The sequence below is a fragment of the Seriola lalandi genome, unplaced genomic scaffold, assembly GCF_002814215.2.
Source record: "Seriola lalandi dorsalis isolate HSWRI2012SDOR001 ecotype SW California unplaced genomic scaffold, Sedor1 jcf7180002054998, whole genome shotgun sequence".
Classification (NCBI taxonomy): Eukaryota; Metazoa; Chordata; class Actinopteri; order Carangiformes; family Carangidae; genus Seriola; species Seriola lalandi.
Genome location: NW_019525547.1, coordinates 1,205,203 through 1,229,494, shown reverse-complemented (window position 1 = coordinate 1,229,494; position 24,292 = coordinate 1,205,203). Strand labels below are relative to the sequence as shown.

At 39.5% G+C, this 24,292-nt stretch overlaps 4 protein-coding genes and 3 non-coding genes across 7 annotated transcripts in view; all 7 read right to left on the bottom strand.

Moving 5' to 3' along the window:
* ints4 (integrator complex subunit 4) overlaps positions 1-4,231 on the bottom strand; it is a 21,620-nt gene extending 17,389 nt beyond the window's left edge. Inside the window, exons 1-6 of the mRNA XM_023397160.2 lie at positions 4,119-4,231; positions 3,197-3,391; positions 2,834-2,951; positions 2,267-2,373; positions 2,015-2,126; positions 1,592-1,677 (exon numbers count right to left, since the gene is read on the bottom strand). Coding sequence (XP_023252928.1) covers positions 1,592-1,677; positions 2,015-2,126; positions 2,267-2,373; positions 2,834-2,951; positions 3,197-3,391; positions 4,119-4,172 — 672 coding nt within the window. The 5' untranslated portion in view covers positions 4,173-4,231. The remainder of the gene's footprint in view (positions 1-1,591; positions 1,678-2,014; positions 2,127-2,266; positions 2,374-2,833; positions 2,952-3,196; positions 3,392-4,118) is intronic.
* A 582-nt stretch (positions 4,232-4,813) lies between these two features.
* On the bottom strand, positions 4,814-9,096 carry LOC111647555 (uncharacterized). The gene is made up of 3 exons (XM_023397177.2): positions 8,894-9,096; positions 6,794-7,268; positions 4,814-5,674 (listed from the first exon to the last, which is right to left on the bottom strand). Exons 1-3 carry the CDS (start codon positions 8,943-8,945, stop codon positions 5,332-5,334), a joined length of 870 nt encoding a protein of 289 aa, XP_023252945.1. The 5' UTR covers positions 8,946-9,096; the 3' UTR covers positions 4,814-5,331.
* Positions 9,097-12,020: 2,924 nt separating this feature from the next.
* On the bottom strand, positions 12,021-16,893 carry kctd14 (potassium channel tetramerization domain containing 14). The gene is made up of 4 exons (XM_023397171.2): positions 16,772-16,893; positions 13,743-13,967; positions 13,525-13,659; positions 12,021-12,683 (listed from the first exon to the last, which is right to left on the bottom strand). The coding sequence occupies exons 1-4, from the start codon at positions 16,823-16,825 to the stop codon at positions 12,372-12,374; spliced, it is 726 nt and encodes a 241-aa protein (XP_023252939.1). The 5' UTR covers positions 16,826-16,893; the 3' UTR covers positions 12,021-12,371.
* Positions 16,894-18,163: 1,270 nt separating this feature from the next.
* On the bottom strand, positions 18,164-23,334 carry rps3 (ribosomal protein S3). The gene is made up of 7 exons (XM_023397172.2): positions 23,247-23,334; positions 22,144-22,274; positions 21,475-21,568; positions 20,707-20,801; positions 19,629-19,816; positions 19,255-19,458; positions 18,164-18,240 (listed from the first exon to the last, which is right to left on the bottom strand). Exons 1-6 carry the CDS (start codon positions 23,274-23,276, stop codon positions 19,259-19,261), a joined length of 738 nt encoding a protein of 245 aa, XP_023252940.1. The 5' UTR covers positions 23,277-23,334; the 3' UTR covers positions 18,164-18,240; positions 19,255-19,258.
* LOC111647558 (small nucleolar RNA SNORD15) lies at positions 18,662-18,810 on the bottom strand. The gene has a single exon (XR_002760055.1). It is a non-coding gene; the product is annotated as a small nucleolar RNA SNORD15 (small nucleolar RNA).
* Positions 20,182-20,331, bottom strand: LOC111647559 (small nucleolar RNA SNORD15). The gene has a single exon (XR_002760056.1). It is a non-coding gene; the product is annotated as a small nucleolar RNA SNORD15 (small nucleolar RNA).
* On the bottom strand, positions 21,046-21,194 carry LOC111647560 (small nucleolar RNA SNORD15). Its single transcript, XR_002760057.1, has one exon. It is a non-coding gene; the product is annotated as a small nucleolar RNA SNORD15 (small nucleolar RNA).
* Positions 23,335-24,292: the final 958 nt, after the last annotated feature.

Below are 24,292 nucleotides of genomic sequence, written 5' to 3'. Positions count from 1 at the left end.
TCGAGCGCTGCCTTATCGGCCTCAGCTTTAATGCGTGCTGATGATGTCGAGGAAATCCTTGATAGCTGAGAGTGTGCTTTCCCAGAGCTTGCTTTTAAACTTGGAACATTGGAGACACTATCTTCAGGATTTATTTCATCAGCAACACGTTGATAATCAGGATTAGGCCTATCTTCATTTGGCTCAACACATGGATGACTCGCGTCAGAAAGCCAGTCTTTTACCTTCTCAGTGAAATCACAATACTCTGTCATTTTGTCCGTGAAGTATTTATTTTGTCGTTCAACTTCATCCTTGGGCAAAGGTAGACTCATAAAAGATTTATGGATATCATGTGCGTCTTCGTTACACTTTATGAGCACAGAGAGCTCATTCTTTATTGAATCAACATTTTCCTTTGATGCCATTAACGCATTCATTTTTTCCATACACCTTTTGGCTTGTTTGCATTTTGCACTCCTTTTTTCCTGGTGTGTTATCACACTATATTCCAGACCTTTACCAGACTTTTTAACAGTTCTTTTTGGCTTTTCAGCATCCTCTGCATTGACGTCAGACATTTCCGTTTCTTTTATTTATTTTCCTTTTTTTTGCAAACCAATAACAGTCCAAAAAAAAGCACCAAAGAGCGGGTTGCAAAAACACACGATGCTTATTGACCAACAGATCCTCTTCATCAAACAAACACACACAACATTCGGCCTTTTTTGATTGAGTTAAGGCGCGTGGCCGTGCGTAAAAGTAGACGTGTCGCAATTCAACCATCTATTCATAGAGTTCCATGTATTGTGAGATACTGTCAAACTCCACTCGTTTGGCCGTTTTCCATTACAGCTCTGAACAGTTAGATCACATACCAGTTTTCCTTTGAGAAGGTTGAGCGTCTTGTCGATCTGGGCCAGATTAAAGCAGAATGCGCGCCGCCGCCAAATCCAAAAGGTGACAATGTCTTTATTCCATTCATCTACATCCAAGCGATCCAACAAGTCCAGTAGTGAAAATAATTCCTTTGAGTCAAAGGGCAGGTTTTTTACTTGATGTAGTGGCCGTTTGTCCACAAAAGCAACGAAAAATTTCTAATCAAACTTTAAATCATAAAAAACTCAAAAGGCCACTTTTGCACCGTGGGTTGTGGTGTACACGGATGGGAGAAAGCATGAAGTCCAAACGACTTTCAATTTTCAACAAAAAACGTGACTTATTTAATCGGATAACAAGCAAACACAGAACAAAGAAAAATTCCTGCGCCTCTCCCGCTCCGGTAAAAAACCATTTGCCCACCCAGGTGCATGCTGGTCCCTACCGTGCGCTTACCTATATAACCTACGGTGCCTCCCTACCGTGCCCAAATGAAACAAACAAATAACAACAAAACACCCAACTACAAAAATGATAAACTAACAGAATACTAACAGCAATATAATCATAATGAAATCAAAATAGAGTAATGAAATCTAAACAATAAACTAAATAACACCGAATAGCTCCCACACACACACTGATGACTGTAATTGCATTGTTTGAGTTCCCTAAATACATGAGTGTGGTGCTGGTTAGTTGTTGGTAAGTGCAGGTGTTGGCGGTGCCCTACCATGGCTTTGATGGCTGCAGTGCGGACTCTGGGGTCCTGGTCACCAAAGTAGTCACTGATGATACTCTGGACGTCCCTCACTCCTCCTGGTGCACCAAGCAACATGGAAAATACACATCACACAACAACTCAAAGCGTCGATCACACCTCATAAATGTGAGTTTTCATAAGATTTGAGAGTTAATTTTGAGTGAACTCAACTTTAATCGCAAACTATTAATATGATTTACGATCAATTCTGCCACAAAAAGAAAAAAAATCAAAGAAAAACAATTTTTACATACACTCCTCTCTATATTTGAAACATTTTAAGGCACCGAGGACATATGATTCAGTTTGAAAGCATTCCCGCATTGTACCCAAACATTAAGAAAGTCAGAGTCAGAATTCAGCCATCTAATTAAATTAAGAAATGGCCCACACCTATCGATGTGCCCAGTCCTTCGTCTTTGTTCAGAGGACTCTCCACAATGCCGAGACATCCCAGGAGCTGCAGACACTTGTTCCTCACCCCGAAGTATGTATCAGACAGGTGCTGAGGGGAAGAAAGAGAAAAAATACAAACATGTTTCACTGCTCTGCGCAGAGAGTCACATTTAGTCTGTGTTGAGCAAACACTTAGTGAGTACTGTACATGTGTGTGTGTGTGTGTGTGTGTGTGTGTGTGTTTGTCACCTTGCAGGCCACCTCTATGAGCCTTTGTCGGACTGTGGGACTCTCAGGTAGTTGTGTACCAATAACCAGCAGAGTGTCCATCAGCTGGGCAAGGACCTGATGGGACTCTGCAGACACAGAGAGAAGCAGAACAGAGCAACTATTAGAGTTTTTGTTTTTTTTAGTGGGGAGATCAAATGTTTTTAATAAATGTAATTTTAGATTAAATGTTTTTAGTGCTTTGCTAAAGATGAATCTGCAGATTTCCACTGAAACTTAAAACCCTTTCTGATATGTTTGTTACACTGCTCAGTGCACAAGAACAGTAATACTGCTTAGCAACATTGATGCAATTTATGAATCATTAATATGTTTTCACAAACACTGCGTAGGCATTGCTCAATGAAGACCGTAAGAAATCTCTTTCTCAGTTACAGTTACTAACAAACAATCTAATAAAGAGTAATTATAGTTTATTGACTGTCAAAGCAAAGAAAAAAAAAACAGAATGACAGAGAATTTAATGTGAATATGTGTAAATAAGTGTGTAAAAAAACCCAAGGTTCAGACAGTGTAAATGCATCTTACTCTCATTGCTGAGTGTGTTAATGCTGTCGTCAACGATGCAGTCGGGGCTGAATCCCTGTGTTTTGGACAGCAGACCCAGCAGAGAGGCAATCTTCAGCCTCACCGAATTATCTGTCTCCTGGGAGAAGACAACATCATCGACATCAGATGTGTTTAGTTTGTTCACCTCAGCTTAGACTGAACACATGTTAACTTTAAGACATTATAAATAGTGCTAACCTTTACAGAGCATAGTTTTATCTCTTTCATGTGGAACACAGTTTACAGGTACTATAGACTATTTATGAGCACATCAGAGCTATTTTTTTTTACAACTATGCAGAGATTATCTTTATATTTCTTAAGCTCTCAGTAGTTCTTTACCTTGTAGTAGTGCTCCAACAGGATTCGGATCACGCCCTCCACACTCTCTGCCTCCACAGGCTTGCGTGCGAACTGCAGCAGGTACTGCAGGGCATCTGTGGAGTTTGTGGCCTTACAGAGGTCAATGTGCAGAGCTGCAGATTTACTGGGTTTGGACAGACGTAACTTCTTGGCCGGAGCTTCTTCATGGGGAATCTGTCAGCATGCAAAAGAATGGAAATGTTAGCATCTTTAACAATAAGTTTCACTATGATGTAATAATCCAAAACTTAGACATATGGCAAAATGATACAATCTTTTGTTTTGAAGTGACTTCATTAACATGGAAAGGTCACATCAGATAACAATTTAATAAACAATATTTTTTATTTCATAATAATAATAAAAAAACATTAAAAAATTAAAAATGAAAATATTTCTGTAAACACTGAGCAGATCAGTTAAGGACAGATATTGACAGCAATGGCTAGGAAGAGGTTAACTAATAAATCTAATGTTTAAGCTACTGAGTCAGAAAACAACAACCGGACATTCACTTTAACAGGTTCACAGGTGTGGTGTGCACCTGTCAATACAGACTTTGTAACAAGAAACCGCTCACTCTGTAAAGGTAGCTAACATGAATATTGACTAACATATTCCTTCCCCAGGCTGTTAGCTCACTGCCGTTCAGGTTAGTTTAGTCAAATTACCAACAGTCAAGAGGCCTGCTTATATCTACAGCTGTCAAACAACTGCTTTTATTTTGTTCAAAGATCACAGAGGTCATCAGTGCTGCGTTGTGACTGCGAGCGGCTGGCTGTTGTTATGTTCGTTAGCCATTTAGCATTAGCGTGAGCATGTTAGTTAGCTCTCAAGCACGTCGTTCATCTCGGGTTATGAGTCTACAGCGAGCAGCAGTAAGAGGGCTTCATGTGCTCACCTGTACAACTTTGGAAAATTCCTCATAAACTCGCTTTTTCAGATGTGCTGCCATGTTCTGGGAAAGATGGTTAGCTAAGCTTTCCTCACCGGCAGCAACACGGAATTGTCCCTCTTTGACACCCGTAGCTACGGTACCTTAAGTAAAACGCGTTTGGAAATTGTGCTCGTTCTGATGATTCTGATGTAGTTTACCCGCTAATAATGTCTTTTTATTAAAATTGACATCTGACGACAAATTGTGATTATGAAGCCAGGTATTTATATACAGGGATGTAGGCCTGCGTTTGGTATAGAGGTAGAGATGTTAGGTGTAGTATTGCTAATTAGTAAATTTCTGTAATTTGGAATTGTACATATACTGTATGTTATTATCTATTATTTATCGTCCTAAGTGTTTGTTACTGCCATTAGCAGTTTTTCTTTCTTGTACTGTCCACTTTGCTGTTGTGACACTGTAATTTCCCTTATCTTATCTTATCTTATCTTATCTTATCTTATCTTATCTTAGTGAGTGTAGAGTTTGATTTAGAGGATAGGTTTACAATAAGGTGAAAGTCTTTTTTTGTTGTTGCATGAATTGCTATTTTTGTGCTTCTATAGACAGTGTTTTCTTGCTCAACCATGCAGAGGGAAAGTAACATGAAGAAAAAATTAGTTGCTTAAGATTTTGGTCAGGACTTTGGCTCATATTGAACTGATATATTTTTTATGTTTATTTCTAATTAATTATACAAAGAAGAAAGAGAGGAAGTTGCTCAATGCCAACAAAACCATGTGAGAATCACAACTGAAAATCTACACAATTAAGCCATGTTGCACCCCAGTACCTGTTGTATGTGCATAAACTGAACACATTCAATCTGCCTTTATTGAATCAGACTACTTCCCCTCTTTATTTTTTCTGTTCTGATTTTCCAGTTTCTGTGAGAGGTGCTCGATAAAATAACGTGTACAATATATACATTTGCAAACTATCATATCTGTACATTTTAAGCTCTTTTAATAGACCAACTGTATTTGTTGCCTGATAAATACTGCAACGAAAATCTTGCAGCCATTAAGAAAAGAGAATGTGCAGTAGTTTGTTTCTTTTGGTATTTACATTCATGGTTTATTTCAGCCAAAGTTGTTGTAATATGTCTTTAATGAAATGAATGAAAATATGAAAATAATAATCTTAAAACAACAAGAACAGATACAGTGATCAACAGTCAGCCGATTTTCTGGAGCTCGATGTCAGCTGCAGATGCTTCGGCCCTCTTACGGTCTCCTCTCCTTGTGAAGATTCCCACTATGATCACCATGACTGGTAGAGCCACACAGACCACGATGCGGCTGATGGGCAGCTGGAATGGACAATCCATGGTAGAGGAATGATTCAGATCCTGGGCTGTGGAAGGATTTTGGAACAAAAAGGCGGATGTGAAGTCCTGGAACACTGCCCTGCCGTTTTCTGTGGTGTTCACCTGACACCTCCACTTCCTGTTGTTGTCTTCCTGCTGGAGTATTGTGAGCAGAGTGATGTTGCAACGAGTGCGGCCGATCAGCTCATACCTGCACGGAGGGGAGATCATCAGAAAATCGTTGCTGTCATTCATCAGTTGTTAATGTTTTATACATTTTTGCTGTTTTTGAGTTGTTAGTTGGGTGATATTTTATATCTTATTGTCAACAAACCTCACGAGCAGACCCAAACCAACAATGAACTGAAGCGTAGAGCTCCACGGTTAAAAACACATCAGTGAAACACACCATGAACACACACAGCAGTTTATTTTGACAATCCCACACTTAGTACATCATCCTGGTTCCCCAAATACTCACTACAGCACCAAACGTGGATTATTACTACAGGGACCAGGTGCTTTAGGAAATTACTGAGCCTTTTTAAAGAATTCAACTTTATATTTGTGATTAAAGGTCTTGATAGGTTCCAGTGGACGTGGGGCTGAGAGCCACAGACACAGTTGAGAGTCAGATGGACACATTGTTGGTTTTGATCTTTTCATGGGATTTGTTGACAAGTAAATCAATAACATCATACCTTGTCCTTTAATGTTAAGAAAACTGACAATCAAATATAGGTTTGTGCTTAGTTATAATGTATGGAAGCTCAGGTTAGGAATGACAAAAGCAGCCACATTTTTGCCCTTTTAAAACAAAAATTGTATTATTTTAAAATTTATCAATCAATTTTTATTTTTTTATTTATTTATTTTCATAATTCCTAACTTTTCCTCTGTTTGTTTTCTTTCCTGGAGGAAATCAGCCTCCAGAGCAAATGTTTTAATTCGTTTTTAAACAAGTAGATTTTTTCCATTTTGTAACATTATTTGAAATAACTGTCTACATTTAGGTCATTCTGATATTGTTGATTAATGGTTCCTGTTAGAATTATTGTTCTGAGACAAAATTATGTCACCTGTCACGTTAAATGAAACTATTTCACAAATGTGTGGGTGCATTATTATTTCTCTTTCTTCTTCTTCTTCTTATGTCTATATAGGTTAATTTTTTGTTTCTTCCATTACATTTACATTCTTTTATTTCTTCCATAGTAGATCAATTGCTATAACTAGTAAACATTGAGGTATAGAAATAGCAATTTGCCTCATAAATGTAACAAAGGTAGCACAGTGACTATTGACAGACATAGGACGGAGATCTGACAACCTGCTGTCTTTGGGCAGCACAGCGCCGTCCTCCGTCACCCAGCTGAGGCTGAACCCGCTGGAGTACGCCTTGCAGCTCCCAGCATCATAGTAAGTGAACAGTTTGCAGCTCAGGGTGAGGTTTCCTCCGGCCTGCAGGTCACTGATTTTGGAAAGAACAGTGATGGTGAGGACAGAAAGGTAAACGTTAGCGATGGCGTTTCCATCCTTCAGGCAGACGTAAGAGCCGGCGTCGTCGACGCTGAGGTCGTGGAGGCGCAGAGAGCAGTTGGATGTGACGGACATGCGGCTGGATTTGTCTGAGTCTGCCCTCACCTGGCCCCCGCTGACCTCATGGGTGTACCGCACCTGCCCCCCCTTGTAGAAGGTCCAGGTGATGACGGAGCAGTCTGAGGAGACCAGGTTGGTGCATGGGAGGAGGGCGCTACCTCCAAGTCTCCTGTACACAAACAGCGCTTCTTTTTTACACCACGCACCTGGAAACACAAGAGTCAGTCAGCCGCACAGTCAAGTCACATTTCTATAGCATATATATATATATATATATATATATATATATATACACACACACACACACACACACACACACACACACGGAACAATCGATGACCAAGTAATAAATAAAAACAATAAAATAAGACAATGATAACAGGAACAAAGGAAACACTATCATGAATCTGGTACATTTGCGCTGAGGAAACACTGAAGACTGGAAAGCAAAGATAACGATGGAGTGATAAAGATAAAAGAGGACATGTATTAAAGTGAGTAAAACCAGAAATAAAAGGTAGGGTATTAAAAATCTAATAAAAATTAAGATTAAATGGTAAAGACAGAATAATAAAATGTTGAAAGAGAGGAGATGTCTGTTGGTTTGTTTGTTTGTTTGTTTGTTTGTCAGCAGGTTATGCAAGAAGTAGGCCTACTGAACCGATTTGCACCAGACTTGCAGCAGGGATGGGACATGGCTCAGTGAAGAACCCATCACATTATAGTGTACATCTGGCTAAAGGGGCAGATACAGGATTCATTTTTTATACAACTTTCCTCATATTGTGAGCTGCTCCGCCAGTGTTTGGCCTTGGCGGGAGTCAAAGTGAACTTTATTGTCATTCAGACCGTACAACAGAAGTGCACAGCAGAACGAAATTGCGTTTCTCCTAGCTTTATGTGCAGTCATATTCAAAAAATCTATGCATATAAATATACAAACACAAACATAGATAGACATAATGGAGATTGTACAATTGTAATAAGGTGCTCAAGTGGTGGACATTGAATTAATGCACAAGGTAACAGCAGTTAAAATACAGTAGCAGCAGATAAACAGTATAAAGTGGTATAAGTATAAAAAAGGCATTCAGTCAGTCTTATTCAGGTATGCATTCTACTGAGTACTATTCTAATTTTGTTTTTATAGGCCTGAAGAGGTAAAGCTATCCGTTATTCAAATGACAGTAAAGGAGATGTAGGTTAAAACCAGGAGCACATACCTGCCCTGAAGCTTTTGGCTACAATCATCCGCCTAAAGCAGTTGGACGTTTTCATAAATACAGATTGTTTGTTTTATAGAAATAATAGAAAATGTAGAAATCCTTCAAGTGAGACTTTGACTGAGGCCAAATATCAGGAGCAGGAATTGAAACCAAACCAAATCCAGTGGTGGAAAGTAAGAAGCAACAACATGAACTCAAATACTGTTGTGAAGAACAGTTTGTACTTTATTATCTCCATTTCCTGCTGATTTCACCATTTATTTGACTGCTACTTAAAATCATGTTTTTAAATTGAAAAAAAACAACATATGATCAGCTTATGAAAAACTTTGTATTGCTCGAGATTAAACCAGTGGTTTCAACACTTTCGGCTTGTGACCCTGCAAAGATTAGACAAACTTCCAAAACATCAACACCGATTAATGTAGCAGCGCTTTCTCCTATTCATCATCTAATGATCTAACTGGTGACCCTCGGCCTCTGGAGCTGACCCATCCCTTATGTTGGAAAACCGCTGGACAAAACTTCCTAACTGTATATAAAGTAGTTCAAACTATAGCAGCAGTAACCAGTACTTTTGATACTCAACATCCAATAAACCCTACCTGTCAGAAGCAGACTGGTGAGCAGCAGGGTCAGGTCTTTTGTGCCAGTCATGTTTGTGTTGTCGCCTCTACAGCGGCTCAGTTTGTCTCTCGCTCTCTCTCTGCCACTGCTCCTTCTAGACGACTCACTTCCTGTCCTACACCCAACAGCACACACACATCAGCCTTCATCTGCACTGGCACGAGGGAAACAGATATCACAAATCATTGATTAAAAATTCTGCATTTCATATTGAGAAGTAGCGTGTCCTGCTAGAATACAGCATTCAGTGTGTGTGTGGCTTATCAGAGGATGCACACGTGCCGACTGATTCGAAATCTGTTCATGTAAATATCACATTTATTGAATCATCAATACATCACTGTCGCTTTTCTGAGCGCGCAGACTCGTTACTGTCTTTGGAAACATTAAGCCCACTTACTACGTACTTTAACCACATCTCATGATGATGTCAGATGAAGATCATGAGATGGTTGAAAGCCCTAGAAAAAGTTATCACTCAGCACAGCTGATTGGTAATTTGATTGGTAAACTTCATGTTATGACACCTTTACACATCAGAAAATAGATTCTTTAGAAACATTGCATCTTTAATTTACACGTTTATTATTATTTTCCCCCTTAAAAAATGTAATATTTCTTCAGCAGCAGTCTGCCTCATTCTTTCCCTTTCATTTTCCAGGACAAATGTTGCTCTATATTGATATGACAGGCATTTTTTTTTGGCATTTTTCTGGAAGCAAAAAGTGTCAGTCTGCATAAAAGTTGAAAACATGTTTATTTGTCTCTGATCAGTGCTGCTTTTCTTCTAATGTGATCCAAGGTGTGAAATGCAAGTACGCAACTTCGCTCTCAGAGGAAGTGTGATTGTGACACACTGGGGGGAAAATACTGTCCACTTATGACATTTCTATGAACAAAGGAAGGAAACTTAAACATTAGCCTGATTTTTTTCGGTGGAGATCAAAAATTATCTGTCAAATCTTCCTAATTTCCAAACAAGAGCATTTTTTTTCTAAAAGAATAAACATAGAACTCGTTATTATTAATTACACCCTCAGGGTGAAGCATCAAAGTCTCCAAAAAATGATTGCATACATAACGAATATTAGCCTGAATAAAGTCTGCAGTGAAATTGTGTTTGTACCTAATCATTCATTAATGTTCATGAATTGAATGGTAATTTTATTTAAAAGGCTCTAATGTTTCTTGCACATCAAGTTGATCAATCACAGCGTGCAAAGTTGGAAGTCAGTCTGGTTTTCAGTGAACACTTTCGGTGTCGTATTTAAATACTCTCATTAAATCAAGGGCTGAAATTCAGAAGAAATTTAAATCTAGATTATGTCAGCATATTTCTACATGTATGATCACACACTGAGACTCTGCTGTCATCCAAACACTCAAAGAGCACGAAGGAGGCTCGCTGCCTTGCTCGAGGACACCCTGGCAAAACGCTTCATGGCAGTTGATGGATGTGACTGACCTGAAGGGGAACCACTGTTTATTGTTGTTGATTTTGACACTCTGATCACACAGGAAGTGGTCTGGAGTGAAGGTAGGGCAGCTGTCAGATAACCTCCCCTCCTCCATGGTGAACACTGAGCTGCTTTCTGCTGACACACTTGTTCAGCGTTGTGGTTCTTTGGCCTTTATGTTTCTCATAATCGGGGGCGTGGATTTCCCAACATTGTGTGTATGATGCAGTATTTTGCTCGGTGACTGAATTCCCCTTGGTATAAAACATATGGTACCACTTTACACTAAGACTAACCTTATAAAGGATTCATGAATGGTTCATAATTACTTTATTTATTAGCTTGTTAACACTTTATAAATCATTTATATGCTGTTATAACACATTCGATAATTTCATCACAGGTGCGATCAGACTGTTGTGCACAGTGGAGGTTAACATGGAGATGCTTTTTGCTGGCCGGTCTCTTCTTTAGGACACAGGTGGTAACCTTCCTTTACTCTGTGACTCTCCCTCCATCCGCTTCATGTTTCTTCATCTCATTTTTACAAACATTTGTAACTGGTAAAAGGGTGTCATGTTGTGAAGTTTGAAACACATCACCATTTATTGATGAGTTAGCCTAATATTATTTATAACTGGTAAAAGAGAGTCTTATTGTAAAGTGTAAAACCCATCATTTGCTAATGAGTTACAATAACGCTCCTTTTACAAGTTATAAATAATAGTAAGTCATTAGTAAGTTTAATGACTAGTAAGCATTAACTTGATCTTGCCAAATAGTGAGCCTGTTAAATGTATGAAAACTGTGTTATAACTCGTTTATAATTGTTGTTAACTTGTTTATAAATGTATGATTTATAAAGCGTTAACTGAATAATCTCATTGTAATCCATTTATAAATCCTTTATAAGGGTAGTCTGGTTATAAACTATAGAACTGTGAATTATTTCATATGAAACGTAATTGCAAGTTGAAGCTTGAATATGTGAATAACTGTATGATGACGGTTTAAAGATGGATGATATTACCTGAAGTACTCAGTGCTGTTGATTTGTGTAAACAAGGTTGGATGTCATGAGAAACTGTTTTTAAAATCACAGGTTCATTGACTTGGTGACAAATATTATACAAAAAAAGAACTAATGTACTTCCTGGCAACAAAAACTGTTGTTGGACAGAGAGAGGGGGAACAATGTAAGAGGTAAATCTAATTTTAAAAAACACTGTACATACGTAAAAAATATGTGTGTGTCAGATTTTGGGATGAATCTGTGGAACGAATGAGATGAAGAACTGGAGGGAAGGCATGAATATAAATCAGTTCAAAAACAGGTACAAACTATCGTTTTTAGGAGGAACAAGGATGAGGAGGGGGCGTTGCTTTTTCTCATGACTGTGACACTTGTGGACGCTGCTATTACTGTATCTGCTGTTTTTGATCACCAGATAAATCATTTCAGATTATATTAAATCAGGTTTATGAACTGATCATTAGAGAGGGGCAGGAAATTATTCGTATCAACATCTTCCAGCTCCGTTTCAAACATGTGGAATTTGTTACTTGTGTTAAAGTCTATTGGTTATTGCATTTATTCTGATTAAACAACCGGCTTCTAAACCTTGTGAGTGAAAAAATGATATAACTGTGTAGTTTATTATTTATTTAAGTTTAGCAACGGTAAAACATGATTTCACTGACATTACAGTCTATGAAACAACACTTATATCTATAAGCACCTAAAATTAATTGTAAGACACGTGTGTTTGTTTTAAGAAATTCATTATATACAGATGCTGTACTGCCCCCTTGTGTCTAAAATGGTTAGTGTTCAAAATCAAGACCCCCTTTTTCCATAGGTGGATAAATACGCAGCATTACTTCAAAATATTTTGGAAAAACTGTAGCAGCCTGATCTTGATGCGGCCCGTTATTTTCAGAAACAGTTTGCAAATCTTCCGCTTGTGCTCTGAATAAAAACAGAAGAGCAGCCTTCTCATCACCACCAGGTGAACACCAGTTTGTAGAAGAAGTTGTAGCTCCTGGACAGGAAGCTCTTCTCAATGACGTGAGGCTGGATGTTCACCTTGTAGCCCTTACTCTCGATGTCCGTCTTTACGCAGTCCAGCAGGTCTTGAACAGAGGGGACGGCCTTCCAGGGCCCGAACGTCACCACCGACTCCTTATCTGCCTCCAAGCTGTTGACGGCGTTGTCATAGAAACCCAAATCCTCCTCTGTCCGCAGTACGCAGATCATGATGGTGGAGTGGCGGGCGGCGATGGCCTCGGCTCTGGCGATACGAATCAGGACCTAGAGGAATAGTGCGATTACTGCGGTCATTTACAGATAGACGCAGGAAACATCACCCCCCCCCCCCCCCCCCCCGTCTTTGTATGTTACTGTATTTTAATTTAGCTGCTATGACAATTTAATCTCCCTCTGGGGATTAAGAAAGTCATCCATCCTATCTATCTATCTATCTATCTATCTATCTATCTATCTATAGACAGAGTGCAGAGTTGAATCAACAGCTGAGTCGAGAGACAGCTGGAGTCTGATTTCACGTGAACTGGTTCAGGAACTTTTTGCATATCAAAGTTTTCTTTCAGTTGCTCAATCACTGTTATTTACCAATGAAAAACACAAAAGTTTTGCAATAAACACATCGCAAAAGACTGAGAGGCTCCACCATGGTAACAGTTTGTCTTTGATGCTAATGTTTTTTCTGTCAGTTTGGTATTTTGCAGCTCGCCCAGTTCGTCCTCGAGTCCAGGTGAAAGTTTGCACTAAATTTGAAGAAATCCCCTAAAAGGTGTTACGGAGATATAGGAGGTATCACGTTCACGAGGCCAAAACCGCATTTTGTTAGGTCACCATGACTTTGACCTTTGACCACCAAATTCTACTCAGTTCATCCTTGAGTTCAAGTGAAGAAGTTCCATCAAGACGTTACTGAGACATCGAAAACAATACATGTTTCTGGCTCTGGCTGCCGCCGGCACGGAGGCATAATGAAAAGATTTCTTTTTCTAATTCGTCACATTTCTCTCAGTCTTTTGTGACGTGTTTATCGCGCATGTTGAGGTCGCGATCGCGATGAAAATGTGATTTATGGTGAGTACTAGTCACTACATCGGTGGGTGTGGCTGACCTCGATGTTTTCTTTGTAGTGGGGGACTCTGGAGAGGAACTGCTGTCTTCCCACCAGCTCCCCGAACAGCTGAGGAGTTTCCTCCAAACGTTTGATGAGTGGTTTGATGTTGAAGTGCACTGCCTCCCTGTAAACCTGCAGAAACACACACACACATTGCTTCAAACGGTACATTGTGATAACACTGTTATTAAAGAAAGAGATTTCGGGACTCAAACCTGCTGGATGTTCTCTGCGGGCAGCTGGTCTGACCTCAGGAACTGGAGGACAGCTCCAAAGTGTGAACCGTCGCGGTCGATGAAGTAGCGTCCCTGTGCGTCAGTGCGCAGTTTGGGCTGTCCGCCGAACAGCTCAGCCAGCTGGGAGTCGGGGTGTTTCCTCAGGGTGCTCAGAGCGGTGCTGAACAGGTGTCCGCCAACATTTAACTGCACAACAGGAGAGTGCTGAGAGAAAAGAAGATTCATTCCGTTTAGGAAAGTGTTTTCTCCCTGTCGCTTCCTGCCTGGACGGAGCTTGAGCTCTGCTGCTCTGGAGACTGTTCAAATGTTGTTCCATACTTTTAACAACAAATAGATTTAACATTCCTGCAGAAGAAATGACCAGACCTGACCATACAAATTTCACTTGTAGTTGCACATGAAATAAATCTAACAGATAAATTCGTCATTTCGTCACGAATTGTGACGAAATGTGACTGACAGAAAGGAGAAATTAGTGGAAATATCAAAAGGCTACAGTTTCAAACATGCTTATATGTCTGTTTTATATCGTTCTGAAATGAAGAGTTTGAATTTAGTTCAGATGCTTAGAGTGAGTGAGAAAACTACACACACACACACACACACACACACACACACACACACACACACACACACATTGCACTGACTAGCTGCAAGAAGGGTGGCAGCATGAGTCACCCACACATATAATTTGCTTAGGTTGATAAGACGACATACCTCTGCTTGTCAGAAAATCACAGAAGTGTGTCACTCCTGGAACACCCAGTTAGAGGCAGGTTCACACCATTAAATCATTCATGAGTCAGAAGCTTATTTATCACAGTATTCGACACCTAGCAAAGCCCATGAAATTGCAGCTGTAGCTGTATCAAGCTTTGTCAGCCACAGGAGAAAGACCGTGTGGGCTCTTCTCTCAGAGCTCACATATGCCCTGTTGGAATTCTCTTGTGCTCCAGACGACTACAGGAGGTCATGGTCAAGATCGAGAGGTTTATTATCCTGTGAGTGAACTAGCACATGCACAGAAGACAAGAGGAAAGTTATTTGTGTGGCACAACATCCTCTCAATCCCTCCAACAAAGGCCCTTAGACGAGCATGTTAAGAGAGCAGTGTACCAGGGAAGACGTGTGGGGTATTATGAACCATTCTGGACATGTAAACCAGATGCAGGCCAGTCCAGCTATGAACCTGTCTCCAGCAAATGTAAGAATGGTTGTATTAGGCAGTGCATGTGCAAAGAAGCTTCGTTGGACTGCACAGCCCTCAGTGTGGAGTGCTGAATAGACTTTCCCACCATAGACCTTGTTTGGGAAGTTGTCAAAGTTCCTCAATCAAATTCTGCATCATTGAAACTGGAGCTGCACGACGTGGAAAAAAGAAAAATCATATTGCCATTATTTTGGCAGATATTGCATTTGTGATTTCAGTTGAAATGGTTGTTTTATTGCATTTCATTTTCACTGAAAGAAAATTAAAAATGATGATGATGTGATATTTGTTAGTCTTGTAGCGAATAAACATGTTCCTTTCACATCTGGAGAATATGATTGTAGGCCGGGGCGTCTCTGTAGCACCACAACGCTTAATGGTGCTAACAATGCACAACAATGTGACACATTTTACCTTTATCAAAGAAATTTAAGCTCCTGTGATTTGGATACTGCACTTGGCCATATTGTGATTTCAATTATATTTCGATTAATTGTGTAGCCCTAATAAAAGAATGTGTGATCTGACACTGAGATCATCCAGATCAGAGTAGTTTTCACAACTTTATTGTAATTACAATTTTCATACTAGTCATGGCCATCTTGAATTTTCAATATCATCTAACGCTGAAGGGAAAAACTATTTTAAAACAGCTGTCACTGGCAGCCATTTTAAAAAATGGCTGGGCAATATATTGATTATATTATAATAAATATATCAGCCATTCTGATTAAATTTAGAATGGCTCAATGGAATGCCTTTGGCTAGAAGTGTACCAGATTTAATTTAATTACAAAATACACAATTTTTTGCTAAACTGCACCACTACAGCTGTGATTTTTTACATAAAGAAAAATACAATAAGTTTGTGAAATACAATAAAGACTAAACTAAACCCTCCTGGTCAAATATGACTCCAATACAAGTGACAGCTGTTCAGTCAAATGTTTACTTGAGTTAAAGTACTGGAGTACTTGATTTTTACATACATTCTTCACCTGTAGAAAAAAAAGCTTGAATATGCTACAAAGCCTATAGAAATGGCCATGAGTCGTTTGACCAACCACAGCATGAAAATGGCATCTACTACAAGCTGCCTGTTTAAAAGTTTATCTGGAAATCAACAAACGTTACATCAACAGCATGTTTTCACAAGTTGGACGACTATTTTTTGTAGAAAGTGGTGGAGTTTGGTAAACACAGCAAACATGTCAAACTAAAGGAATCTCTATTTGTAAAACTTCTAACATGGACTTCAGATCAGACCATGGTCTCTGGTGAAGAATCTTCTGCCTCTTTGGGGTCTATCACATTTTCAAAATAAAATAAAATTCATTCACTGACTAAAAGCTGCTTCAAAGTAAGAGTCATATTTGTCTTGAAGTGCAGTAAGTAAGGGTGCAGGAGTAAAGGTCAGAAGTTTCCAGAAGAAATAATACTCAAGTACAGATACTCAAATAAATATACTTGAGTACAGTACTCAAGTAGACATACTTCATTTATGTCCACCCCAGTGTCTAGTTCAAGGGACAACTCCTTACTTCTGTCTCATCAGATTCACTCGGGTTGGATTTCTAACTCCTAAAACAAACTAAGATCTTTAAGTTGCCAAAATAGGAAAGACTGTGGAAATATCTGCAGTGTATAACTGGTTATACAGGAACATGTTAAAGATTCTTGTCCTCGGTGCTGGTTAGCCACCTGTCCACCTGTTCAGTCACTGTACAGGTACAAGGTTAGTTATTAGCTCTCACTGCTCCATGTGAAAAATACGACGTTAAAACGATGTTTGTCTTACCGGGACTGCGGGTGCAGACTGTTTGTCGGCTGATTTGTAGTCCGGCAGACTCATCTTGACTTCAGCTTGGCCAGGTGGGAGCTCGGCGCTTTTTACACTGCTCAACAGGCAGAGGCCAGGGGGCGTGGCCTAACCCGGACCTGATGCTTTAGTGCTGAGAAGATGAGTCACTCAGTTGTAAAAAAAAAAAAATCTTTGACCACTTTCAGAATCACATGCTGGTTTACATGAACAATTGTACCAGACAACGTGAAGGCTACACAAACCCACCTGAAACACACCTGTAGATGAAACCATGGGTGCTGTGAGTAAATAAAGAATGATCAGTGTCATTCTTTATTTACTCACAGCACCCATGGTTTCATGTTGCACCCTGTGCGTTTGATTTTATCTTGATGTTTTGATCACTTCTTTTAATTGTAAAAGCTTGTAAATCAGGAGGGTTTCAAGATTTCTTCAATATCAAATTCATTCACTGATAGTTGTGAATACATCCACTGGTAAAGAACAAAAATGACATGAACTTAATTTTCCAAAATGTGAACAAATACAAACCAGCTGGTGCAGCCCATTGTGCAACTCCATCCATGGCTACATTCCCGTTCACACAAATGAAGACTTTTATTTTTGGAGAACCACTGATATTTAAGCTCACATTCATTACAATTGAGATGAGCCCAAGTCTAAATTTTGACTTTGCAACTTTGTGAATATTTTTATGATGAGGTACCTTCTTTATTGTCTTTTACTCACAAAGAACTTTCATACATGTGTAATTTATATAAGTTTCTAACTGTGGTTTTAAAAGATGCTAGAGTTTGATCAACATAAATAATATGTATGACTTACACAGGAAAGTCATACAATAATGATGCAGAGATGAAACAAATGCTCAAATTGATGATGCCTTGCATATTGAAAGTCTTTATAGATCAATGCATCTTTTTATCAACAAGTCTTTTGATGAATGAATACCATGATTGAGAAACAGTTCTTACCCCAAAAAAAGTCCACAAAAAAAGCTGATGAACTCTACAGTAGGAAGAATATTCTCCCTCATTGGGCTCAACAGTAAAAAGCTACATGAAGCCAAGAGACAAAGTACAGTAAAACATCTCATTGGCTGAGTTTTTATGTAGCATCTTTATACGGTATTTCTATTCTATTTTTTTGGTAAAAACTGCAGTGACCAGTGTTGTTCAGGTATGAGACAACTTTGATTGTCCTGTAGAAAACCACCTTTGAGCTTTGAGGGGACTGTAACATTAGTGCTCTGTCACAGTACTGAAAAATTTGCTTCACATTTAGTGGACTATCAGACTAGTTTGTTAACTTTTCCTGGGTTTTCAAGACTCGACACAATGTGTGACAATTGACCACAACATGTTGAAGTGTATTTTCCAGATTTTATTGTTTTTGTACACAAAAAACACAGGGTCTTGCTTCCATGTGGTGGAACAGTTGAAAACCTGTAAAAAAAAAACAAAATCAGAATTAAAAACAAGCTTCAAACACTTGGATAAAACCTTTGTTTTCTTTCTTTCCTTTGTTTTAGCCAAAGTTGAGGTGTGACTGATTAACATGTCGTGATATCAGGTTCATTTTCTGCTTAATTTCTGGCTAGAACTGATTTGACGGCCAAGGTGTTGTTCCTCAGCAATTATACTAGATTTGAAGAACAAAACTCATGTAAATCCTGTGAAAACAGGTTTTAATTTTAAGGGTAAATTTATCTTGATCTACAGCACTTTACTTATTGCTAGCATAAACACTTTGTTGTGATTAGAGCATTTGCATGTTATTGACAGATCTTCACACACTGACTCTCTTCATTCACTTTTCCTGAGAGTTTCTTTAAGCAGCTAAAACAATGTGTTTGTACTGTTCAACCCTTCTCAGACAAATGCCTCGATGTCTTCAACCAAAAGAACTCCCTGCTCTGAGGAACTGGACCAGAACCACAGAACATGGATCTGAGCCAGTAACCACCAGAACCAGACTGAGTTCTGTTCCGACTCGTCATCGTCTCATCACCGAAGGGACTAAAACTATTTAAGACCTGCTTTTGCACTAATACAGTACGGGTATCCATGAATTATGTGAACAGATACACAATTTGGTTTTAACCGAACCAGCCCTGCCTACGTCACTATCCTGGCCTACAGTATTTAGTAAATTGATATCCAGTTCACTACCATCGTCAAAAACAGTTCAGCTTCAGCCAATGAACTGTTCAGAAGCAGCTCTGGTGCTTCAATTTGTTTTAGGAGCATTTTAAGATCACAAACATCATCTCATATTAAGCCAATATGTTACCATGACAACAAATAATGTTGTTATCCTAACTGAACAATTATTAGGATTCGATTTCAGTACCAAAACACTGCTTCAGTGTTAACAACAAATTAAATGACAAAGTCCCTGGGTAACTGCCTCTTCACATAAAGCCAGCCTGCTGGTGATGGGACCCTGCTGCCTCTTACCCTTTTATGCTGTGGGGACAGGTGCTCCCTGGGGCATGACGGGCACCTCTGGCTTGGCCCCCTTCTGCTCAGACATGGGTGTGGTGGGCAGGGTCTCCTCCTTGGGCTCCACAATGCTGACGTGGTCGGGCAGGGGCTTCTTGGGTCCAATCTTACCGCTGGGGTCCCAGGGCAGCATGATCTTCACCTTGATGCCCAGCACACCTGAGGATGACCAACAAGCACGTCCAATGACATGTATTAACACCAAGAAAAGCAAGGCTTTGAAATACAGCCACAATAAAACATCATCCCCGTAACTCCAAATGTCCAACACCAAAGTAAACAGGTGTTATTTCTTGCTGCTGCTGTGTCCCTGGTCCAGGTATACTCACCCTGCCTTAGCAGGACGTGACGGACAGCTGTGTCGACGTAATAGTTGACGGGGTCTCCGCTGTGGATCATCAGGCCGTCCACAAACTTCATGGACTTAGCCCTCTGACCCCTCAGCTTGCCAGACACAACAACCTCGCAGCCCTTGGCACCGCTCTCCATGATGAACCTCAGAACACCGTAGCATGCCCTGAAAGAGTGGAGGGGTAAGAACAGGGTCAACATACAGCATTTCACTAAGAACTAAAGTGAACGTTTACCGGTTCTATCAGAGAAAAATGGACAAGTGTGTGTTGAGAAGATTTATTGCACTGATGGAAGATCAAAGTTCAAGCTGGGTTTAAACTTAATATATGGAATTAACAGCAGTGTTGCGGTGGATTCCAAGTATGTATACATGCATAATTATGTCATTACAAAACATAAACTGAATACTATGAAAGCAAGTTCTAATTTTTTAAAATTTAGGTTTATTAAATTTAGCTTAATGAAGTGCTTTACTTATTGCAAGCAGAACCACCTTGCAGCTAAAACTATGCGTTTGTACTGTTCAACCCTTCTCAGACAAATGCCTCGATGTCTTCAACCAAAAGAACTCCCTGCTCTGAGGAACTGGACCAGAACCACAGAACGTGAACCCGAACCAGTCAACCACCAGAACCAGACTGAGTTCTGTTCCGACTCGTCATCGTCTCATCACTGAAGGGACTAAAATTCACCACACTGGACAAACATCAACCCCAGAGTAAAAACTAGGCTCCTTGAGACAGAGGCCAGCGTCTGTGAATTTCTGATCATCTGACCAGATCATTAAATCACAAGTCATACTTGCTTTTGATATACATACATACTCTCATCAGAAAGCTGTAGATGAAAACACAGCCAGGGAAGTGGACCAATCAGTCCTTGCTGTCTCCATATCTGCCCTAAGCCCAGTCATGGATTTGCATTTTTAGCGAAAGTCAGCTACGGTGTAGCTACTACTACTCTGTGTGTGTGTGTGTGTGTGTGTGTGTGTGTGTGTGTGTGTGTGTTTTAAAACTATAAACCTATGCCTTGTTCTTTTATAACACTGCTTACCTACGAACAGCCAGGCCTCCCAGCAGCTTGTAGCGCAGAGACTCTGCCTGAGCGATGGCACACAGACCACGAGTGGCAACTTTCTCAGCATACAGCTAAGAGAGGGGAGACAGTTCAGTCAAACATGATGAATGCTGCCAATGCCGAACTATGAAATGAATCCTAAACTCATTAGTAAGTTAGGGAGCCACTATTGCTGAAACATTTACTTTTTCCTTGAGTTCACATACATCCTACTCTGCGAAAGAATATGCAGTTGACAGGAACTATCACTACTACTGTCAGGAATGTTGACTCTGTTTTAGGAAATGCAGTGCAGTACACTCCTGATGCCTTGACCCTTCTCAGACAAATGCCTCTGTGTCTTCACTTGGAAAGACTCCCTGATCTGAGGAACTGGAGCAGAACCACAGAACGTGGACCTGAACCAGTAACCAGCAGACACAGACTGAGTCCTGTTCTGTCTCGTCATCGTATCATCACTGAAGGGAGGACAATCAAGATTCAGGAGCCTTTGCACCTGCATTCATCTTAACATAAGTTGTTTTCAATATTTCAGTACAGTAATAGACTGTTAATTGTAGTCAAGTGTTAGGCATGGTGTTACCTCTATTAACATTGGTCAAATGTTGAATGGCTAAGCTAAAAAAAAACAACAAAAAAAATGAAAATTTAAGTAGTATAGTAAGTAGTTAATATACTATTAAATCCTGCTGTTACAATACTGTAATTATTTTCTCTTCGTGATAAATTCATCCTGGCTCTTACCTCCACGCTGCCCTCAGGGAAACCAAACCTCTTCTGAACCACAGCGGTCAGCTCTCTGATCCGACGACCCTTCTCTCCCAGAACATTCTGGGTCCTAAAGACAATTTAAGACATTTAGGGTTATACTATATTCTAGCTGTCAACAGCATCCCATGCATAGTTCTGTCATACTCATGGTTCAGTTTTGTCCTAATGTCACATTCACATCAGGGGAGGTTGAGGGAGGCCTAAATACTGTGCAGAGTTAATAGAGCCACATTCATTAAATTTGGGTTACTTCAAATTTAATTACAGCCTTTGACTGAAGTAAGGTTTTCCTATTTGTTTTGTTTTCAGGAACTCTTATTAGTTACTGCAAAGTTGGAGCTATTAGAGCTTTCAAATGGAAATCAGCTTCCCAATCATAACTGCAACTAGGATGTTGATGTGAAAGCTACCTACAGGCCAGACCCTCATATATACAATCATCCTAAAATATTAACATCTTTACAGATGTGCTCTTGTCATCTGCTAAAGTAAATGCCTGACAAAAATGCAACACAAGTTAGAACTTATGTTACTGAATTTTCCATGATTAGAACATGAAATCATTAGTACATGCAGCTTGCATCATCTCTGCTAGTGCAAACAACTTGTATATAAAAACTTTAATAAAGTGTGGACACTGACCTTGTAGCCAGGATGATGATCTCAGTCCTGGTTGGAGTCACACGCACCTCCACACCGGAGTAGCCATCCTCGGCAAGCTCGCGAGTCAGGAACTCGTTCAGCTCGGCCTTGAAGATACCGTCTGAGACGAACTGAGGATAGAGAACAGGGTCAGATTCAGAATGAAACAACTGACTGGCACCTAGAAGAAGACCATGGGACTCCAGGGAAATTGTGAATGAGTTGTAGAAAGCTGTAATGTTAAAGCTTGGAGCACAGCCCAGGTTCTTAAACTGTAGTAGACTGTAATGATAAACTCTAGAGATGCTTCACAGACACTAAATACAAGTCAAAATGACAGGAGTAAAGTATTTTTCTTCGATATTCTGTAAAGGCACATACAAATACACATTAAAATAAGTGTTAGTGCACTCAAACTTTTTTATTAACCTACACATGCAACACCACTGATCGAAGTACCCAGTTCCAAGGATGTTTAGTAAATTTAGTTTACCAAAAACACAGGAACTGCATGTAAGGTCTAATTAAAGTGCTTTGAACGCCAATAAACCCAAAATCGACTCCGCTGTCAGCTTATAACCATTTAAAATACACTACATTGTCCTTTGCAGCTTTTACATGTTTTATTCAAACACCACTGATGATTGTTTATTAAATGAACGCCCTAATATCTGCCGGTTTATTTGGGTTACGTAGAGTTTTCTCAGTCTCCGTTCATTTAGACTGTGAAGCTAGCTCGCCAGCTAACCCACATTAGGAAAGGTGAAGCCACTTAAAGAGACAAGCAGTGATATTTTCAAAGTTTAAAGTCTGGTAATTCTGCCTTATACACAACTCGCCTAAGAGTCTTAACCGGGCCTCATGCCTGTGGGTCCCGGGGTTACAACTCATGCCCTGGCCGCTGTGGACAGAGCCATGTTAGCGAGCCAAATGAGGAGGTCTTCGCGCCGGCAGCATCTGGATTAATCCTCTCCGGAGGAGAGGTGCACAAGCTCGACTAACTCCGGAGCCAACACGAAACGCTTGTATTCTAACCGACATGACCCCATTTCTAGAGAAAGTCACTGTCTCTGTGAGTAAAACGCAGATAAAACAGTGCTAACCTTCCTCTTCTTGGAGATTTGCACCGCCATCTTCCAAAAGGCCGTAGACAGGAAAGGACCGTCAATGGACGCGGAAATGGTTTTATACCAAAATGTCTAACTTCCGCTGACGTACATTTAATATGACACTGGGACTTGTAGTTTTAAAAAATAAAAATTGATATCTCCATCTGACTCCAAGCAGGAAAGTGTGTTTTTTATTTTTATGTACAGTGTATGGTTTTTCAACAACTGTATCTCACAGGAAGATCAGTGGAAAAGTAGCTATGAATATTTACTATACTACAAATTACAGGTACTTTTACAATTTAATATTTCAATTTCTGTTACTTTAAACTTCAGTGTTTTATTTTGAAAGATTTTTCTTTTTTTTTTTTTACCGGATGTCTTGGTGTAGTTGACCCTATTATGAGCATAAATGTACAGTGCCCTCTCATGGTAACATGGTGCGACTGCAACAATGCAATAAATCCGTGTTTGGCAATTGACGTCAGAATTTTTCTTTAAATGTTTTTTATCATGTATAATTCATTACAAGTGTGGAGCCAATAATTCCATGTAAAATCACCTGTGTTTTCTCTATTGGTCACAGAAAAAAAACATTATCATAAATGATAAATTAATATATGTAATAAAACTTCCTCTTAAGACTTTCAAATATTCCTGAAATAATTATGTAATTGCTCTTTGGTGATCACAGGATTCAATGGAAAAAATACAGATATTTATTCTACTTCTTCTTATCATTTTTATTTTTATTTTTAGCAATGTTCCTAATGTTATTATCTGAATGTTAGTATCCAAGCCATGCTCCATGTACATCAAGGAGGCACAAAACCAAATGTTGACAATGTCAACCATACATACTGATATTTTAATTATTTAGGAATAAGACAACTTGGTGGAAAATATTAGATATATTGATTTTAGAGATATATTTATATATGGCTCTGGTACTTGAATTAACAAATCCTCCTGCACTACAGGCCACACTAGATATCTGTGGGGTGTACCCAGCTAACATGTCTCCACCCATAATAAAATGT

Bases quoted from the DNA above. Each gene is read 5' to 3' on its own strand.
- rps3 (XM_023397172.2), bottom strand. From the start codon at position 23,276: ATGGCGGTGCAAATCTCCAAGAAGAGGAAG. The intron at 19,817-20,706 runs GTAAGCAGTGTT...CCACTCTTTCAG, and splicing joins GGAGGCCTGGCTGTTCGTAG to GGCATGCTACGGTGTTCTGA. The intron at 19,459-19,628 runs GTGAGTATACCT...GGTCATCCTCAG, and splicing joins TCACGTCCTGCTAAGGCAGG to GTGTGCTGGGCATCAAGGTG.
- kctd14 (XM_023397171.2), bottom strand. From the start codon at position 16,825: ATGAGTCTGCCGGACTACAAATCAGCCGACAAACAGTCTGCACCCGCA. The intron at 13,968-16,771 runs GTAAGACAAACA...CTTTTCTCTCAG, and splicing joins AGTCTGCACCCGCAGTCCCG to CACTCTCCTGTTGTGCAGTT. The intron at 13,660-13,742 runs GTTTGAGTCCCG...GTGTTTCTGCAG, and splicing joins CCGCAGAGAACATCCAGCAG to GTTTACAGGGAGGCAGTGCA.
- LOC111647555 (XM_023397177.2), bottom strand. From the start codon at position 8,945: ATGACTGGCACAAAAGACCTGACCCTGCTGCTCACCAGTCTGCTTCTG. The intron at 7,269-8,893 runs GTAGGGTTTATT...TTGTGTTTCCAG, and splicing joins CACCAGTCTGCTTCTGACAG to GTGCGTGGTGTAAAAAAGAA. The intron at 5,675-6,793 runs GTTGTCAGATCT...CCCTCCGTGCAG, and splicing joins GTGCTGCCCAAAGACAGCAG to GTATGAGCTGATCGGCCGCA.